This window comes from Macaca fascicularis, chromosome 6 (genome assembly GCF_037993035.2).
Source record: "Macaca fascicularis isolate 582-1 chromosome 6, T2T-MFA8v1.1".
Lineage (NCBI taxonomy): Eukaryota > Metazoa > Chordata > Mammalia > Primates > Cercopithecidae > Macaca > Macaca fascicularis.
This window is the reverse complement of record NC_088380.1, coordinates 125,498,077-125,519,605: the sequence shown is the minus strand read 5'-3', so window position 1 is coordinate 125,519,605 and position 21,529 is coordinate 125,498,077. Positions and strand designations below refer to the sequence as shown.

Genomic DNA, 21,529 nt, shown 5'->3' with positions numbered 1-21,529 from the left:
ACACCAAAAGTATGATCTATAAAAGAAAAAATGAACATATTGGTATCAAAATTAAGATTCCTTCTCTTTGAAAGATAAGACACAAACTGTGAGAAAATACTTACAAGTCACATATATGGTGAAGGACTTGTATCCAGAGAAGCAGGGAAGAAGACTGTTGCTATTTATTATCAGCTCTTCTGTACTCTTTGATAGTGTATACACACACACACACACACACATACACACACACAGATATAGGTACATATGTAGTAAGATATTTTGTATTTCTTTTAAAATACTTTAATCGTTGCAAAATAAAAACCAATAATAAATGTTTCGTATGTATTTAGATCCTACAAAGTTTTTAAGTGCATTATTTCATTTAATATTCATAATGAACTCTAAAGTTTGTTCTGTTGTTAGATGCATTTTACAAATGAGGAAGCTGAGGCCTTTTTTTTTTCCCCCTAGATTTTAAAGAAAATGGCAAATCCTAGCAAATGGTGGTATAATCAGCATTGGAACTTAGGTTTTTATGACTCCTGAGCCTTTCATATTAACTATCACACCCTACTTTCTATGCTGTGTGATAAATTGTCCTGTATTCTCACCATGCTTCATTCATATCCCAGTTTGATGACATTGGTAATCCTACAAGTACAACTTTGTTAGTACTTTATTGGACTCATCTCATGTACAGTCAAATATTTAAGTTCAAAGAAATGAATCCTGGCTAAAAGTTATAACTGGATCATAAACCTAAGGATAAGAAGGAGTTCAACTGAGATAGGAGTAGAATTGATGAAGATTTACAAGAAATACTGACATGAATTAGGCAAGAATTTTTTTCTTTCTCTTTTTACCAATTATTAATGAAATACCAATTCCTTCATTCCCCACTGAATGAAGAAGGGGCATCAGTTGTTATACTCTTTCTGCCCCTTCCAGGTATTGATATCAGCCTTCCTGAGATCTTGTTATGGTCTCCAAGATTTTTAACCTCCACATCCTCAATAACTTCCTCCACTTTTCCTCAACCTCCCATTTCACTGCCCTGTGTTCCACCATTTAACTTGTAAATGCTATAACTTGAAAATGATCTTTTAGTATCTTACCACCTGCCTTCTTCCCTCTTGTTCAGGTATTAATAGTTTCACTGTAATCCTTCTTTGACCTCAGAAAGTCTTCTAGTTCATTTATCCCTGTACTGTCTTTTGCTCAATCAGACCCCGGCTTTATTTTCTAAACCATCTTATTCATTCATTCAACAAATATATGTTTAGCATCTAATAACTGTCAGGCACTGATCTAAGCATTGGAAATCCAGCAGTAAATTAACTGATAAACTCTTGCCAATATCCTGAAATCCTGTGCCCCTCTTTCTTCAAGTCACATTATCTAGCAAAACTATAACCCTGGCTGAGACCAAGTATTGACTGTTTTATACGTCTCTTAAAGAGATGAGTGTGCTAAAAAAAAAAGTTTAAAGAGAGGACACTGATAGTATTATCAATCCATTATCAACATCAAGAAAGGCCACCATATTTGTCTAATTCGTACTTACTTTTCTCTTAAGTTACTCTTCTGCTCTTCTCAACGACTATTTCATCCATTTCTTCTTTTATCATGTAGCCTCCCTCATCAGAATTGTTCTGCTGAGTCTCTGAGGGGTCCTCTAATAAACAGCATGCCTCTTTTTGCCTGGATTATAAACAATATAATAAAACAAGGAATAGAAGTAAAAGAAGAACCAAAATATTATCCTTATCACTGCAGGTGGTGCATAGAGAATGTAGTTTACTTGAGAACTAAATAGAAAACTGCTTCAGAATCAGGTAGATTTGCGCACCCATCCCTGGCCAGTGCTGGACCAGGTAGCCTGCCTTCATTGGAGGTCTGCCAACGTAAGATTTACATTGTAATTTCTTCTGAGGCATGCCTACTTGCAAAGGGAAGAAGGATTTTTGAGTTGAACTACTCATGTCTAGATATTCTTCCCAAATTGATTATTAGATAAAGCATTCTGTTTTCCCTGGAACACGGTGAGAGAAAGGTCAGTGGAAAGCCTGTAGGTAGTTAGGATAAAAGAATGGAAAGTGGAGGTATGTCTCTTATCTAACATCTTTAATGGCTTCTTATTGCACTTAATAAAAACAAAGCCAAAGCATAATATGTGCTAAAATACTCTATATGGTCAACCTGCATCTACAGCCTCATCTTGTGCCATGTTCCCTTCTTTGCTACCCTTTCTCTCCCAGATACAGAATATCATCTTTTAGGTCCTCATATTTGCCATGTTCCCTCCCACTCTAAGACATTTGCACATGTTGTATCTTTCTCTCTTTCATGCTTTTGCTTTCTTATTGGCCTGGTTAGTGTCTAACATCCTTCCGATGGTGGGTTACTAACAGCTTTCTTGATAGAACCTTCCTAATGTCATCAAGTCACATAGCCCTGTTATACACACTTTACATAAGGCTATGTTCTCTTTGATACTGATAGGGTCTGGCTGTGTCTCCACCCAGATCTCATCTTGAAGTGTAGTTCTTGTAATCCCCATGTGTCATGAGAAGGACCTGGTGGGAGGTAATTGAATCATGGGGGCAGTTACCCCTATGCTGCTGTTCTCATGGTAGTGAGTGAGTTCTCATGAGGTCTGATGGTTTTATAAGGGAGTTTTCCCTCTTTGCTCATTCTTCTCCTTGCTGCTGCCATATGAAAAAGGACGTGTTTGTGTCCCCTTCCACCAGGATTGTAAGTTTCCCGAGGCCTCCCCAACCATGCTGAACTGAGAGTCAATTAAACCTCTTTCCTTTATAAATTACCCAGTCTTGCATATGTCTTTATTAGCAGCATGAGAATGGACTAATACAGATACCATTTTGCAGGTACAGTATTTTTTATTTGGGTAACTATTTGATTAATATCCATCTCCTTGACTGCACTGCAAGTTCTGCCAAGTTTTTGCTTGCCATTGTCTCCTCACGTGTCTACCATATTGCTTAGCCCTTAATGTTCAATGTGAATAGTTGTCAAATTAATGAATAACTAAGGAATAGTATAGTTTTTAAAAGGACATTTTGTTCTTGGTGTTTAAAATATCTTGACATCATACATGTTTAGTATAGAATAGGGATACTTATTTTAGCGTGAATTAGAAAATATAAGCCAGTTCATGTTTACTGCTGCAAATAAAGATCTGAATTTCTTCGGTAAGGTACAGAAGTCCTTTTTTGCATCTAAGATAAAGATACAGAAGAGACTATTCTGAATAATAAAACAAATGGGCTCCCTTCCTTCATCTCATAAGATGGATTTTGCTCTAGTCCATCTACTGGGAGCCATCAAAACAAACCTTGCAAAAAGAGTATTCCTTGAGTTTCACTCTTGAAGATTTATTGACAGCTCTAAAAGTACAGTACAACTTGCATTTATTTAGAATGGTTGGAGAACATTATTCTTGCTATTTGCATTAGTTACTTAAGAGTTAAGATGCACACAGTGTATCCATTTTCAAATAATTTAAATATATTTAACATTGAAAAGTTACCGATCATGATCGGTATTTTTCTAACTCAAATTGTATTTTGGAGTGCTGGAGCACTGTTTCAGGGTCATCAAAATGGCTAATTTTACAATGATGTATGCAAAAAAAAAAATCTAGCTACTTGGATTTTCCGATATTTTGGGGTTTAGATAGGAAAAATTAATAGGGCTAGGATATTTTCACATAGATATTTATTCTTAAAATAAACTTTGTTCTTAAAAGAAAAAAGCCACCTTGTATGACATGACTATCCCGTTAATACTTTTTTTGTAGATATAAATGTCTAGGTGAAAAAAACAATGTTAATTCCAGTCAAATGACCTATTAACTTTTCTTTTACTTTTCATCGCAGTGGTAGGCATCAGTAGTCTTTAGCAAATCCTTTAATCCTATCTTGGTCTTTGTAAGGAAGGATATAACAACAGTAATATCTTATATATACTTGTTAGATTAAAATATTTGTCTCAATCCTTGTGATCTAATCGTTAATTCCCTAATTTATCACCTTAAAATCCATGTCACATCTACTTCCTTTTTGAGTGGGGAATAGAATCTGAATTTTTCTTTGAGTCCAGAATGTTATTCTCACCATGTGGTAAATCTCTGTCATAAGTGAATAAAAGCTTCATTCGGTGTTTCTTATAATAAAATTAATTTTCTTTTCTTAACCTACTTCAGTTTATTATCACGAGAGTATAGTTCAGAAAAAGAAGTGTAATATGTGTTATCAGGGCCTTCCTGCAGAGAGGTTGTTCTAGTTATTTGCTCCTTTCTACAGGAAAATGTCCTGCCTAGTGCATAATTCAGGTAAGACAGTAGCAAAAGATTGGATTGACCACTGATTCCAGAGAATAAATCATGTTGGAACCCAAATATTCTATGTAAAATGTATGATATTCTTAATGCTCATATTTCATATTTAATAAATCAATTCTTGAAGGTTAGTCTTTGAAATGCAAGTTCAGCTACCCAACTGGCATTTCTGTATGCCATAATTAGAGCTGTCAAAACAATCTCTTTAAAAATAGAACCTGAAGGAGCTTGAGAGCTTGCTGTCTGGAGTTGTACCAGCATTACTTGATGTGAATACAGAAATTCCCCAAAAGGTAAAATTAAAAAAATACTTCTTGGTTATAAGAACAGCACTATGCATAAACACACATGTACATGAGCACACACACAAACACACACCCCCCCCAAAGGAAGTGATATATTTTTTGAAGCTAATAATCTTTTTTCTTAAATTCATTTAAATATTTATCAAACATGCAAAAAAATTTCTGAAATTAAGTTATGGAATACAGAGCCCTCAAGTATATTGTCGTAATATGGAAAATTAAAATGGGATGATATATGAAGAATCCTAAAATAATTGCTAATTAATGGGGCATTATACATCTGACAGCTACTTTTAACTTGTTATCTTAGGCCTGCATGGAGTATATATGAGGAGTAAGTAAGGTAAGTAATGGCTCATAGATCTCTAATATATATATATATATATTTTTTTTTACAAAAGATTTTCTCAAATGATAAAATTATGAAACCCAAGTTTTCTAATTTACAAAGAAAATTCTCATTGTGCATTGCTAGGATCCCACCAATCAGCTGTACACAATCCTAGTATTTCACAAGTTACAGGGTTTTTTTTCCCAGGAGTTTGACTCCAATGAGAACTTCTTTCTCCTCTTTCAACTTGTTTGCCCATGTATTTAAAAAAGTTCCCCAAAAGTTCTCTCTAATTTGTAGAGAACTTAGCCTGATTTTATTGCAAACTGGGCTCCTGATTCTCAGATTTTAAAATTCTCATAGAAATTCTGGAACAGATTCTGTGGCAGCACCTTAAACATAATGTCAGTAGTGGATCTTCCCACTCCTTTTAAGTAGGAAATGAATAATAAAATCTATATCATAATATTGAGTATTGTACTCTCAACTTGTCTGACTTGCTCAAAAGTCAGGAATAGCAAAGAGAAACGATGGTCCTTGCTATATGCTGAATTTTAAAATGTGTATGCTGCCTTTTGAGGAAAAGGCGACATTTATTGCTTAAGGGCTTTCCACTTACTATTCATTCCCCAATTACTCCCCCTTGACAATGTATTATGACTATCTCCAGCTGAGTGTTGAAGATGAACCAGCTAATGGTTTGTCATAGTGTTAGAGTTCAGGGAGTTACCCAAGCCAAGGAGAACTATTAGAAAAACTTGTGACTAGCAGAAGAGAAACCCTGAAGGGCACTTAACAGTTAGATTAGCAGTTACACCAGACAGAGGAAACACGGATCCTGGAGCAGGCAGCTAACACTGATCCCCACTGTGCAGAAAAGGTACTTGGGATCATGTGTATGCTGCCCAGGATCCTCACATCCTGTGAATGATATCAGGGTTGCCTTTCTAGATGGGGAGATTTCTTCATTGCATTTCTGGAGCTCATGATGAAAAATGAATGTGTTTTCTCAAAAGGGTCAAACATATATGACAAACGAAGAAAAAAGTGTTTACTAGTCTACAGAGACCCTTGTAAACAGGTGGTAACAGGAGAGAAGAGGGGTATAAATATAGTTCAGACAAGGAAGAGTTCTAGCCCTATAAAGTTCTACACCTGTAACCATCGGTCTCAAGAATATCCATCCTCTCCCTAAGCCATACAGATTCCTTTATAAAATACTGGTGGTAGAAAATTTTAAATAAAATTATTAAAGTGATTTCTTAAAAATATACCTGGTTATAAACATCCAAAGGAGCATTGTCATCAGAGTAATAAGATTGGGAGGTTGTACACGTATTCTGCAATATTTTAGTAATGTTCCCTGGAATTGTGCTTAGAACCAAAACCCCTTTTTTCACATTTGGAAAGGTAAGAAAATTATCTCTTGATTGTTCATTTTGGTTTATTAAAGTATTCAAAAATTTTAGCTCAGAATATGAAGAAAATTGAAATTCACCTAGTTTTACTGTGAAAGTATGGTGAAGACGTTATAGTTTGTTTCTTTTGAATTACTAAGAAAACCCAAACACTTCACCATTTCTGTCCATCAAGCCTAATTACCTGTGTAGCACGAATTCTTTGTGAAGTATTCCACTGATTTAAAACAAAAAGTCAACATTTACACTACCTACGAGTCTAGCACTTGAACATTATAAAACTTCAGGATATTGGGGATTCATTCTGACTTGTTCATTAGTGATTAATTTCTGTACTGTACCACTAAATTTTTTGGCCAAAAATATCAAGTCTTCATTTTTTTGCTCAACGTCTATAACAAAGGAATTACCAGTCTTTATCATGTTAATTTTAATTTCACAGTCCTCTTTATTTTCATTTTATCAAGAATCCAATCTGTCTTAATGAACTAAATCTTACCTTTTCAACATTTTCATGTTGAAAATTTTCACACATCTTAGCCAGGCATAGTGGCTCACGCCTGTAATCTCAGCACTTTGAGAGGACAAAGTGGGTGGATTGCCTGAGCACAGGAATTTGAGGCTAGCCTAGGTAACATGGCAAAACCCCATTTTTATAAAAATTTCAAATTAAAAAAATTTTTCAAGTATCTTGTGGGTGATTAGACAATTTACCAGTTTATGCCTAGTTTGTGGACATCATTTCTTCTTACTTTAAACCTTTTGGAGAGCCCCAAAGCCCTACACTGACATGACTTTATCTGTATAAACTGCTTTTAATAGGACAAAATATCTTTCAAGGAAAACTTACTGTTTTTTGACCAGTATTATAATCAGTCATTTTTACGCTGAGCTGAAACAGCAGGAATGTAGAAGAACAATAGACTTTACTAACTGATCTTGGCTGATGATGTAGCTGCAGATTGTGATGTTGCAGCATTCTTTGCCTTAGGCAGTCTTCTTTTCTACAATAGAAATAATTAGCTTCCCACTGTTAGTTGTGAATCCCAGCTCACTTTCCTTTCATTGGACCTTGTTTTGTCACCTATTACTGAGAGTTCTAACTCAGGGGAATTGCTAGTAAATGCATTTGTGGTTATATTTCTGTCCTGCCTTAATCACCATTTAACCTTCAACCCTAGGTAACTGGGCTTGATCGTATTCAAACCACAAAGAATCTCCTTTCATCATTCTGATTTAAAAACCTCAACCTGCATATTGAGCTTCTCCTCACTTCCTTTCTGAAGCCTCTGCTCGGTCCATTTAAAGGCCTTGCAAGATTGAGTGACCTGACAGTGCACCTAGGCCTGTAATAGCATCTGTTGGAGACAACTTAAGAGGAGAGGAGCGGTAGGAGGTATGCAGTTCCTCATTGTCCTTCACCTCTGGAACTGTGCACAGAAATATAACATGGCACATAATATGGCTGGATGGTAGGCTCCTAGCAAGATACTCAGCTCTTGGAATGTGGGGTTTAAAGATGAATTATTGTGGGGGAAACACTAGCCCTTTCCCTGGCAAGACCAGGAGCTGGGATCTAAGCCTTAGGGTTACAGATGTATGACATGGTGGTACCTTGACCTTTAGCTCTGTTCTATCACCTCATCATTCTATACAGATGTTTGCTAAATCATCTTTCTCCAAGAGGCCAGCTACCTTTCTGTGAGACTCTACAGAGCATTAATGAAAGGACACAAAGATAGATGTGTACCCGCCCCCCACCCGCTACACCCTTGTTCTGCTCTCTAATCTTTGCTCGTACCAGAGGTTTCGTAAGTTCTGTAAGTACATGTTTTTCTTTCTGAGGCCAGGTCACAAGGAATGTTTAAGTAAGATAGCCAGGTCACAAGGTGTGTTTAAGCAAGATAGCCATAAACTGGTCGTGCAACCTGATGCAATATAATTAACTGCCTTTGTGTAAAACTGCTCTTCCGCCTCAAGGGTTGTACTGAAATATCAGAAATGGCGGGAACCAATCATAGTTTGCCAAATCGCTTTGTTCAAACTCCAGCCAATCATACCTCTAATTTGTATAATGATTCTATGCCTACTTTCCTTAGACTATATAACATTGTTCGGAGCTCAGTAGGGGAGCTCTCCTGCCCGTCTCGTTTCACGAGCAAGTGAGAGCTCCAGGTTCGAACCTGTAATAAAGATCCTTGCTGCTTAGCTTTGACTCTGGACTCTGGTGGTCTTCTTCGGGGAATAAACGGTCTGGGCATAACAAATGGGGGCTCGTCCGGGATTTCCCCCAAGCCCACCAGACCCCCAAGTCAACGGATCTTAATCTGTAGGTAAGCCGGCTTTGTCACTGTCTCTGTCTTTGTCTCTGTCTGTCTCCCTGAAATTTCGCGAAATCCGTAATCTGTAATCTGTATTGGTCTGTTCTGTAAGTGGCACGGTCTTGGCGGACGCGCTAGAAGACAGCCACTCGGGACTGGTGGGAGACGTTCCCCAGTGCCCATCTGGGGGCCTCCATCCTTGGTTGCCCCGTCTGACTCAGGTCGGAAGTCCGACACGTGCTCGCGAATGCTCATCGTTATTACTGTCTGTCCGTTATTGTTAAGTGTTAAGTGTAAGCCCAAAACGAAACATAAAACCTTTCCTTCCCCCTCCAGGACCGGACCTGTCGGATACTCCCCTCTGCTTCACACTCATTTTCGTCCCCCCTTCTCTTTGTAGGAGCAGTCCAAAGATGGGCAACAACCAGAGCACGCCGTGCTCACTCCTTGTTACCAATTTTAAGGATGTGAAGGCTCGGGGGCGTAACTTAAGCATAGAACTAAAGAAGGGAAAGCTAGTTACTTTCTGCCGTTCGGAGTGGCCCTCTTTCGGCGTAGGGTGGCCCTCTGAAGGAACTTTCTGTCTCTCTATTATTACTAAGGTAAAAACTAAGATTTTCCTGCCAGGGCAGTCAGGACATCCTGATCAAATTCCTTATATTCTAGTGTGGCAGGATCTTGTGGAAAACCCACCACCCTGGATAACTCCATTCATCCTTGAGCCCTGCAAAGTCCTAGTAACGCGACCTACAAGACAAAAGACTCCCTCTGCTCCCTCGGCCCCTGTGCTGCCGGACAGCCAGGACCCCCTAACGTTAGAACCCACATTTCCCCCACCATATCAGCACCTTATCCCGCAGGACCCAGTCCCCTAGGGTGGTGCTTCTGTAGAGGGAAACCGAGAAGCGGAAGCAGCCGAGAGCGAAAGTAACCTGGGGGGGCCGGCCGGCCGAACACGAGGCCGCTTACAGCGGGACCAAGCTTCCCGACTCCCTGACTCCACTGTAGCCCTGCCTCTCAGAGAAATAGGATCGCTCGATGATACCGGGCTCTCCCGTCTCATGTATTGGCCTTTTTCCACCAGTGATTTATACAATTGGAAGTCCCAAAATGCTCGGTTCTCAGATAATCCCAAAGATCTAACCTCGTTGTTAGACAGTGTCATGTTTACTCACCAGCCGACCTGGGATGACTGTCAACAGCTCCTCCGAATCCTGTTCACAATGGAGGAGCGGGAAAGAATCCAAGTTGAGGCCAGAAAACTGGTTCCAGGAGATGACGGCCAGCCAACTGCAAATCCTGACCTCATTAATGCGGCTTTCCCTTTGACCCGGCCCAGATGGGACTACAACACGGCAGAAGGTAGGGGACGACTGCTCATTTATCGCCAGACTCTAATGGCGGGTCTCCGGGCTGCAGCTCGCAAGCCCACCAATTTGGCTAAAGTATATTCTGTGTTACAAGGTAAGACAGAAAGCCCCGCTGTGTATTTAGAGAGATTAATGGAAGCCTTCAGACAGTTTACCCCTATGGACCCGGAAGCACCGGAAAATCAGGCAGCGGTAGTAATGTCCTTTGTAAACCAGGCAACACCAGATATTAAAAGAAAACTCCAGAAATTAGAAGGTTTAGAGGGAAAGCAGATTCAGGACCTCCTTCAGATGGCCCAGCGAGTTTATAATAATAGGAATACTCCAGAAGAAAAACAGTTCAAGGCAACCAAAGAAATGACCAAAGTCTTAGTAGCAGCTTTCCCCCAGGCAGGAAATGGCCAAAACAGAAAGCAGAAAAAGCAAGGCCCTAGGCAAGGATTAGAAAAAGATCAGTGTGCTTATTGCAAGGAACGTGGCCACTGGATTAAAGACTGCCCAAAGAAACGGAGACCAGCTAACCCTACCTCCGTACTCGTTACCCAGGACTCTGACTAGGGAGGACGGGGTTCGGGCCCCCTCCCCGAACCCAGGGTAACTTTGCAAGTGGAGGGGTCCCCAGTTCGCTTCTTGGTCGATACTGGGGCGGAACACTCAGTCCTAACCAAACCAATTGGAAAAATGTCTAAGAAAACATCCTGGGTGCACGGGGCCACAGGCATCAAAAAATACCCTGGACAACCCAGAGGACTGTAGACTTAGGAACGGGAAAAGTCTCCCATTCCTTCCTAGTCATCCCAGAGAGCCCCTGCCCTCTACTAGGGAGGGACTTGCTGACAAAGATGGGGGCCCAAATCCACTTTGAGCCAGAAGGGCCCAAGATAACTGATTCCCAAAACAGGCCAATATCTATCCTGACTGTCACCTTAGAAGATGAGTACTGACTCCATCAAGAGCAAAAGCCCCCCGATCAGGGAATTGACTCTTGGCTCCAGCGTTTCCCTGAAGCATGGGCAGAAACTGGGGGCTTAGGGCTAGCTTAACATCGACCTGCCATATTTGTGGAAGTTAAGCCAGGGACGGACCCGGTTCGGGTTCGGCAATATCCTATGCCCCTGGAGGCAAGAGAAGGAATTACGCCCCATATCCGCCGACTCCTAGACCAGGGAGTCCTACGGGCTTGCCACTCATCCTGGAATACTCCACTGTTACCTGTTCGTAAACCCAACAGTACGGACTACAGGCCAGTACAGGATTTAAGAGAAGTTAATAAAAGGGTCATGGACATACATCCCACTGTGCCCAATCCATACACCCTTCTGAGTGCCTTACATCCCAAAAAACAGTGGTATACCGTTCTTGATCTAAAAGACGCTTTCTTCAGCCTTCCTCTGGCTCCCAAAAGTCAAGAACTCTTTGCATTTCAATGGACGGATCCTGAGAGGGGCATCAACGGTCAGCTAACATGGACCAGACTGCCACAAGGGTTCAAGAACTCGCCAACCCTGTTCGATGAAGCCCTTCATGAAGATCTGGGTGAGTACCGGCGGCAACACCCTGAAATAACTCTTTTGCAATATGTTGATGATCTCTTAATAGCGGCCAGGTCCCCGGAAACTTGTGTTCGAGGGGCTGAGGACCTCTTGAAGACTCTGGGGGAGCTAGGCTACCGAGCCTCAGCAACAAAGGCTCAGATCTGCAAGTCGGAGACTTGGACGCCCCGTCCCATGAGTGCACTGAGATACTGGCTCAGGTGCATGGGGTGCGGGAGGACCTGCAAGATCGTCCGCTCCCCGACACAGAACTCACCTGGTTCACTGATGGCAGCAGCTATGTCCACCAAGGCCAGCGGTATGCAGGAGCGGCTGTAATGTCAGAGACTGAGATACTTCTTCAGGATGGACAGAAGCGTTCCCAACTAAGAGAGAAACTGCTCAGGTTGTAGCAAAGAAAATTTTGGAAGAAATCCTCCCCAGGTATGGCTTTCCCGTCCAAATAGGGTCAGACAATGGACCAGCCTTCGTTGCTAAGGTAAGTCAGGATTTGGCTTCCATTCTGGGGGCAAATTGGAAATTACATTGTGCTTATAGGCCCCAAAGCTCAGGACAGGTAGAAAGGATGAATCGGACTCTGAAGGAGATCTTAACTAAATTGACCATGGAGACTGGCGTTAATTGGGTAGTACTTCTCCCCTACGCTCTGTTCCGGGCCCGAAATACCCCTTACAGACTAGGCCTCACACCATATGAAATCATGTATGGCAGACCCCCACCCCTGGTCCCCAGTCTAAAAGATGACTTACTCAAACCTGAAACTGAAAATGTCTCTGAGTTCCTGTTCTCCTTACAAGCCTTACAGAAAATTCACCAGGAAATTTGGCCCAGACTACGAGAACTGTACGAGGCAGGACCTCCGCCGACGCCTCATCCGTTCCAGCCGGGAGACTGGGTCCTAGTCAAGCGCCACCGGCAAGAAACTCTTCAACCCAGGTGGAAAGGACCACTGCAAGTACTCCTGACTACTCCCACCGCTCTCAAAGTAGAAGGCATCGCTTCGTGGATCCACTACACACACGTCAAACCAGTGGACCCAACATCCGACCTTCTCGAGCCGTCTGGAGCACCGGTTACATGGACTGTAGACAAAGCTAAGAACAATCCCTTAAAGCTAACACTGCGCCGTCATCCCCATAGCCGTAACCATGTCTAGCTTACCTATGCTTTTATGCCTTATGCATCTGACTCTCCTCACTGCTGCGCCGTCTAATCCCTATGTCTGGAGGTTCTGGCTCTATGAGAACAAAACTCACCCCGGGGAAACCCCCCAGGCGGGTAAACTGCTAGCTAGCGCAGACTGCCCCCCCTCAGCGTGTAATACTATAGTTTACCTCAATTTCACTAGGTTCCAGATTGCCCAACCAGCAATACCCATGATCTGTTTTGAATATGATCAAACTGAATATAATTGTAAAAATTATTGGTGGCACCAGAGTGCAGGTTGCCCATATAGCTACTGTAAGACGCACTCTGTCCGATACTGGAGAGAACGACAAGGGTGGTATTTTTACAAAACTGAGTCTCCCGTCACTTACACTTGGATAATTAGAGACCCATGGGACTCTCGGTGGACAACCCCACAACATGGGGGAGTATATTACTCATCAACTAGTACCTGGCCCAGTAGCCATTTATATCTGTGGAGAAGTGTAGTCCAGATTCAACCCTTAATCCACACACAAATCCACAGGCAAGAAACCAAGCTATCACAAGACTTGCAGCCCTTCTCCTGGCTAACTCTATTACGGGAAGGGCTAGCATTCGCCAACCTCATTGGTTTAGGCGACCTGTCCTCTTGCTTTATGTGTGCAACCCTAGGAAGACCACCATTAACGGCTGTTCCTCTGTCCTCCCCTCCCACAAACTATACAGGTTTTAACTCATCGATAGTCACGATACCCGATGTAGCCCTGTACCGTGACCCATACCAAGAGAAATACCCCTATTGTTATTCGGCATTTAGCAACAGCCTCTGCAACCAATCGGCTACATACCCTAATAGTCCCATATATGCTCCCCCTGGTGTGTTCTTCTGGAGTAATATGACTCTGTTAAAAACTCTGTCCAAAAGCATCTCTGACGGACAATTGTGTATCCCTGTTACCCTAGTTCCCCGACTGACACTGCTAACCCTGGCAGAGTTCATAGGCTGGGCAGGGACCGCCCCAACTAAAACTGCGCGACATAGACGAGCAGTTTTTCTACCACTAATTGCTGGAATATCCTTAACCACCTCTGTCGTCGCAGCGGGGTTAGCAGGAGGGGCCCTACAACACTCCATGATAGAAAACGACAAGCTGTTACAACAATTCTCTGTTGCTATGGAAGACTCCACCTATTCCCTAGCCTCCCTTCAGCGGCAGCTCACCTCCCTAGCACAGGTCACCCTTCAAAACCGCAGAGCCTTAGACTTACTCACGGCTGAGAAAGGAGGTACCTGTATGTTCCTCAAAGAAGAATGCTGTTTCTATATAAATGAGTCAGGGTTAGTTGAGGAAAGAGTCCAATGCCTACACGAACTAAGCTTAGAAATGAAAAAGCAACAATTCACTACAGCCGCTAACAATTGGTGGAGCTCTTCAATGTTTTCCCTTCTGGCACCCCTTTTAGGCCCCCTAATGTCTTTACTACTTCTATTCACTATAGGCCCCTGTGTGGTAAATAAAATTTTACAATTTGTCAGAGAAAGGTTTGATACCATCCAACTAATGGTCCTCCGTAGCCATCACCAGCCTCTCCTGCACCCAGAAAGTGAGGCTATATTATAAGACTCTGGAAATCCAAGATTGGACATCCAGTTACTTATGAGAAGGGAGAAATGAAAGGACACAAAGATAGATGTGTACCCGCCCCCCACCCGCTACACCCTTGTTCTGCTCTCTAATCTTTGCACGTACCAGAGGTTTCGTAAGTTCTGTAAGTACATGTTTTTCTTTCTGAGGCCAGGTCACAAGGAATGTTTAAGTAAGATAGCCAGGTCACAAGGTGTGTTTAAGCAAGATAGCCATAAACTGGTCGTGCAACCTGATGCAATATAATTAACTGCCTTTGTGTAAAACTGCTCTTCCGCCTCAAGGGTTGTACTGAAATATCAGAAATGGCGGGAACCAATCATAGTTTGCCAAATCGCTTTGTTCAAACTCCAGCCAATCATACCTCTAATTTGTATAATGATTCTATGCCTACTTTCCTTAGACTATATAACATTGTTCGGAGCTCAGTAGGGGAGCTCTCCTGCCCGTCTCGTTTCATGAGCAAGTGAGAGCTCCAGGTTCGAACCTGTAATAAAGATCCTTGCTGCTTAGCTTTGACTCTGGACTCTGGTGGTCTTCTTCGGGGAATAAACGGTCTGGGCATAACATTCTCAGCCTACTTCATCTTTATCTCTCACACACTAAGGTGATCATGAATAGAAGAAAGTGAGTGATTCCTTAGTCCACTTCTAATCATGGTCCCATATTCCTCTTACCAAAATATGCCATCATTAGTCCTAAGGAAGGTGAAAGATAGGACATAATTCTTGCTTTGGTTTTATCACAGACTTATTCAAGATTTGCTCATTCATTCAAGAATTGCTCCATGATGATAGAGTTGGAAGGGCTATGATGAATAATTTCTTTAGAGTAGATATGACAGACTGGTAGCCCATGGACTAACATTTTTTAAAAGCAACATGCACACTTATTTAATTGTTTAAAAATTAGTTACTAGCATTTCATGTTGGGTAATCTCACTTTAAAGATCCAGATTTCTGGCGTCTTTCAAAAATTAAAAGATTTGTCCTCACTGGGCCCATATTCCTTCATGGAAACAGTCAGATGGAGGTCCTCCTAGTCAAAGAAGATGCTAAGAAAGACACTTTCATGCTCCCATCACTATTCTATAAGTTGTTTGTTGTAGGTATAGATGCTGACATATTACTCTCAACACATCTGTCTGATCTAATGGTACAGAAATGGAATAAAATAATATTGTATATGTTTAAGGATTTTTTCAGTTTTTCTGTGAATATGGAGGTTTCTTAGATGTACATGTCTTTTTGGTTTTAAAAAAAGATCATATTTCAGTAGTTAAATTTGAACTGAGTTGCTTGGTTGAGAATCTTTGTTCCTTGTGGCTGAGGCAGCGTTAATATAGACATAGTCTGCTGCTTCTGTCTGCACTTGAAACATTTTACATGCTTTTATTTCTGATTGGAGTACTTGAGAAAAATTTCCATTATATAGGAATAATAAACAAATTGGTTTGAAGGAATAGTGTCTGTCTTGAACAGACACTAAGGAATGTATAGCAACCAACTAAAGAATGAATAGACTCTTAAGAGTTTATTAGTACTATCATAAGGGACAACAGAAGCAGCAGATCAGTGAAACTCTATGAAGCACTGAATCTAATCAATCTCAGATTCAGAGGCAGCTCACCTTCCATTGTTATATTTATTTATTTTTTGAATTAGGGTCTTGCTCTGTTGCCCAGGCTGGAGTGCAGTGGCGTGATCATGACTCACTGCAGCCTTGAACTCCTGGGCTCAAGTGATTCTTCCACCTCAGCTTTCCAAGTAGCTGGGACTACAGGCACGTGCCAACACATCTGATTAATTAAAAAAAAAATGTTTGTAGAGATGGGGTCTTGCTATGTTGCTCAGGCTGGCCTTGAAGTCTTGGCCTCAAGCATTTTGGCCTCAGCCTCCCAAAGTGCTAAGATTGTAGGCAGGATCCACAGCATTCACTCCATCATTGTTTTTATCTCTCTAGTTAATATTTATAGGGGATATTGGCGATTCATGACAGAGACTAAAGCAAAAGTGGTTATATTTCTGTTGTTTTCCTATAAATTGGAAGAGTTTTTATGTGAGATCTTAATGTTTTCTTTTCTTTTTATTTTTACTCCTAATTGAAAGAGTGTGTTAAAAGTGTTATAGAGTGAGCATATGAAGAAGTAATCTAATGTTGGAAGATGAATGTAAAAATGTTGAAGGGGCTAGCCTTTCTGGAGAGCATCAAGAGTAGGGTGGGTGTGGAACAGTAAATGAGAGTGAGTAAATGAAGGAGAGGAGATTGAAAGAAAGGGAGAGGAGGGAGATTTCAGGGAATAATTCAGACCGAATTGGAAATAACACAGGGTACCTATGAGACAAACCGAGGATAGAGTTGAAATGCCAGCGCCGCCTTTTCTTGTCTACATTTCTACACATCTGCTCTGCTGACTGCTGTTGACATTTGCATAATTTTTGAGTGTCTTTCAAGGAATTTTAAGGTTGGATAATTAATCAAATCAGTAAGAATCACTAAGAATGGGACAAATCAAAGTTTCACTGGTTTTTTGAAAACTGTTTATCTGCATGTGAAGTGGTACCTAAGAGGAAAATGGGGCAGAGCTGCTAACAGATTGTAGACAGATTCATTTCCAAGGCCACATTATTATTTCAGTGTTGACTGAGGTCTGCAAAAGCTGTGCAGAAGTATCTGCTGCTTTTTTATTTTTAAGCTCTAATAGACCATTAAGTTGCACTAAATTTTGGAATCATTAATCACTTTTCATGATAAAATCAAAGATATATAATTTGAGCCCTTAATATACACATTTTATTTCTGAAGTCATCTTAAATGATTATATTCCTTCAAAACACTTCCATTTATAACTTGAAGGTACAAAAATATACAGATTAGTTTATTTGGTTAGTCACAAAACAATCTAGAATAATGATAAAAATTGATGGTAAACATTGTGATATATGTCAGCCTGGTCTATGTGTTTTTATATTAAACATTAAAGAGAAAAAAGCTTAATTAGGTGATTTAGAAGCTAAACTTTAATTGGAATGCTTGCTAATCTAACTGTGGGTGCTTGAAAATATAAGACAAGTAAAACCTCACAGACGCCAGACCATCTTTATGGAAGCCTTAACTCTGAGGAAAGAATTATCCTAATATTCTGGTCATAGGAATACTTCTGTATATAACCCTAAAAACTGATGCTTATGAACATACATTTAATTACAGGGGTCAGTGTCTCTAAAACAGCTTCATGTAATGAAATAATTTTATTAATCCTTATATCCAATATTGTCATATATAAATATTATCAAATGAATGACAAGGAGAATGAATGATTTATTTTCTAACTCTGGTTTCTGGAGCTTCCTTGCCCCCATGCACTCATTGGTTGTCACCTTTCATCAGCAAATTACTGCCTGATGGCAAATCAGTCCCATACTTGTTTTCTTACAGCCCTGGAGCTAAGAATTTTTTTTATACTTTTAAGTAGTTAAAAAAAATCAAAAGAAGAATAAGTTTTAGTGACATGTCAGAATAATATAAAATCCAAATTTCAGTGTCCATAACTACATTGTTATTAGTACATAGTAACATTCATTCATTTACATATGATCCATGGCTGCTTTCACACTGCAACAGTGAAGATGAGTAATTGCAATAGAAACTGTATGACTGTTGAAGCCTAAAATATTAACTATCTGGTACTTTACAGAGAAAGTTTGCCAATCCCTGCCCTACAGCATGGAACTTAGGAAGAGCACCTGACATTCTTTCTTAAGATCTGGGCATCAAAGTCATAAAATCACCTGTGGTGATTGTAAAAATGAAGATTCCTGGGTTCCAATGTTATATTCTCTATTGAATAGAAATCTTTGGAGCCTTGCAGAGTATGGAGTCTCCATTTTTAACTAATGCCCCAGGTGGTTTTTCTGCACACCATGAAATGAGAATCTCTGTTTTTGTGCAGGGAAAGGACACTGGACTGCTGGATTCCTAGAGCTCAGTCTAGGCAGACTACATGGTTCAGTATGAAAGGTCTTTCATGCATTATTTGAGATGTCTGGAGTATTCTCTCTGTATTCTCTTTCTATGACCTCTTCTCAGTTACAGAGCTCCTAGGAGGTTTTGCTGTTGAAATAGGTTCTTATTTGTCATATTGTTTAAAATGGTTGTCTCCAAAGTAGAGTATACACAGTTTAGTTCACAATCCTCTGGGTTCTAAAAGAAAATATTAGAATTATTATTTTTTTTCTGTAACTTATTTTGGTATGTAAGTTAAATACATATAGAGTATAAAAATGAAAAGAAGTTTATAACAGAAATATAGTGTTGTGTGTTTACATCCATTACCACCCCCATTCCTTTTCCCCAGAGGTGTTTTTTTTTTTTTTTGTTTTGTTTTTTTTTTTTGCCACTTACCTCTATATTTCTTTTTTTTAGGGGGTGGGCTGAGGGAGGGCGTACATGTAATAATTTAATGCATTCATATGAGTTGTAAAGGTCAAATCAGTGAAATTGGGATATCCATCACCTTAAATTTGTCTTCTTTATGTGGAAATCATTCAAATTTTTCTCCTGTAGCTATTTTGAAAATACAATGGATTATTGTATACTATAGTCACCATATTGATCTATCAAACAGTAGGCCTTATATATTCTACCAAACTGTGTATTTGTACCCATTAATCAACCTTTCTACATCCCCTCATACTCCCTACCCTTTCCAGCCTCTGATAACCATTGGTCTACTCTCAATCTTCTTGAGATCCACTTTTTTAGCTTCCACGTATGTGTGAGAACACGAGACATTTGTCTTTCTGGGCTTGGCTTTTTTCACTTAATAACCTACAATTCCATCTATGTTGTTGCAAATGACAGGATTTCATTTTTTAAGGCTGAGTAATGTTCCATTGAATAATGTTCCATCCACATTTTCTGTATCTATTCATCTGTATATAGACACTTAGGTTAATTCCATATTTTGGTTATTGCAAAGTGCTACAATAAACATGGAGCACAGATGTCTTTCGGATGTATTGATTTCCTTTTGGATATATACTCAATAGAAGAATTGCTAGATCATATGGTAGTTCTGTTTTTAGTTTTTTGGGGAACCTCCATACTGTTCTTCATAGTGGCTGTACTAATTTACATTCCCACCAACAGTGTATGGGGGTTCCCCTTTCTCTGTATCTTTGCCATTATCTGTTATTTCATGTCTTCTTGATAAAAGCCCTTTTAACTGGGGAGAAATGATATTTCATTGTGGTTTTGATTTGCTTTTCTTTGATGATTAGTAATGTTGAGCATTTGTTCATATACCTGTAGGCTGTGTGTATGTCTTATTTTGAGAAGTATCTATTTAGGTCTTTGGCCCATTTTTTAACAGAATTATTTATGTTTTTTGTTACTGATTTGTTGAAGCTTCTTACATATTCTGTTTATTAATCCCTTGTCAGATGGATAGTTGGCAAATATTTTCTCCCGTTCTGTGGGTTATCTCTTCACTTTGTTGTGTCCTTTGATGTGCAGAAGCTTTTTAGCTTTATGTGATCTCATTTGTCTATTTCTGCTTAGCTTGCCTGTGCTCTTGTAGTTTTACATAAATAAATCTTTCTTAGACCAATGACCTGAAGCATTTCACCAATGTGGTTTTTCTAGTAGTTTCATAGTTTCAAGTCTTATATTTAACTCTTTAATCAATTTTGATTTTATTTTTGTGTGTGTTGAGATATAGGAGTATAGTTTCTTTCTTCTGCATATGGTTATTCAGTTTACACAGCACTATTTTTTTATTTTTTATTTTTTTAGAGTCAATGGCTGGCTCTGTTGCCCAGACAGGAGTACAATGCCACAATTACCACTCACAATAGCCTCAAACTACTGGGCTCAAACAGTCCTCCCACCAAATCCTCCCAAACAGACAGGACTACAGGCGTGCACCACTATGTCTAGCTCACCATTTACTGAGATTGTCCTTTGCTCATTGTATGTTCTTGGTGCCTTTTTTGAAAATGAGTTGGCTATAAATGTGGGGATTTATATCTGTGTCTTCTGTTCTGTTCCATTGGTCTATGTGTCTGTTTCTATGTCAGCATCATCCTGATTTGGCTATTATAGCTTTGTGGTATATTTTGAAGTCAGATAATGTCATGTCTTCAGCTTTGTTCCTTTTACTATTTTGGATTACTTTTGGATTGGTTTGGGTATTTGAGGTTTTTTTTTTGTGGTTCCTTATCAATTTTAGGATTATTTCTTTTCTGTCTGTGAAGAATGTTATTGGTATTTTATCACTGGTATATTGACTTTGTATATTGCTTTGGGTAGTAGGAACATTTTGATAACATTAATTCTTTCAATCCATGAGCATGGGATATCTTTCCTTTTTTGCGTGTGTTCTCTTCAATTTCTTTCATTGGTGTTTTATAGTTTTTCTTGTATAGATCTTTCACTTCTTTAATTAAATTGATTTCTAGGTATTTTACATTCTTTGTAGCTATTGTAAATAGGATTGTTTTCTTGATTTCTTTTTCAGATGGTTTGTCATTTGCTTATATAAATGCTACTAAGTTTTGCCGTTGATTTTGTATCCTGCAACTTTGATGAATTTGTTGATCAGTTCTCTCAGTTCTTTGGTGGAAAATAGGTTTTTCCAAGTATAAGATCATGTCTTCTGCAAGCAAAGCTAATTTGATTTCTTCCTTTCCAGTTTGGATACCCTTTATTTCTTTTACTTGTCTAATTCCTCTGGAAAAGACTTCCAGTATTATGTTGAATAGAAGTGGTGAAAGTGGACATCTTTGTCTTGTTCCAGATCTTAAAGAAAAGGTTTTTCATTTTCCCCCATTTCATGCAGTGTTAGCTGTGGTTTTGTTATATATGGCCTTAGTTATTTTGAGGTATGTTTCTTCTATGCCCAGTTTGTTGAGGGGTTTTATCATAAGGACATATTGAATTTCATCAAATGCTTTTTAGCATCTATTAAAATGATCATATGGAAAAAAGCTGCCGGGAAGCTCGAATTGGGTAGAGCCCACCACAGCACAAGGAGGCCTGCCTGCCTGCCTCTGTGGACTCTTCCTTTAGGGACAGGGCATAGCTAAACAAAA

At 39.7% G+C, this 21,529-nt stretch overlaps 2 protein-coding genes across 2 annotated transcripts in view; both read left to right on the top strand.

The window, feature by feature from the left end:
* The window catches only part of DTWD2 (DTW domain containing 2), a 207,070-nt gene that overhangs the window by 169,886 nt on the left and 15,655 nt on the right, over positions 1 to 21,529 (top strand). The gene's annotated exons all lie outside the window — the stretch shown is intronic.
* LOC141407133 (uncharacterized) lies at positions 5,628 to 12,080 on the top strand. Its single transcript, XM_073995104.1, has 3 exons — positions 5,628 to 5,676; positions 9,609 to 10,079; positions 11,687 to 12,080. Exons 1-3 carry the CDS (start codon positions 5,628 to 5,630, stop codon positions 11,956 to 11,958), a joined length of 792 nt encoding a protein of 263 aa, XP_073851205.1. The 3' UTR covers positions 11,959 to 12,080.

Bases quoted from the DNA above. Each gene is read 5' to 3' on its own strand.
- LOC141407133 (XM_073995104.1), top strand. From the start codon at position 5,628: ATGTATTATGACTATCTCCAGCTGAGTGTTGAAGATGAACCAGCTAAT. The intron at 5,677-9,608 runs GTTTGTCATAGT...GTGCTTCTGTAG, and splicing joins TGAAGATGAACCAGCTAATG to AGGGAAACCGAGAAGCGGAA. The intron at 10,080-11,686 runs GTAGGGGACGAC...ATCTCTTAATAG, and splicing joins GGACTACAACACGGCAGAAG to CGGCCAGGTCCCCGGAAACT.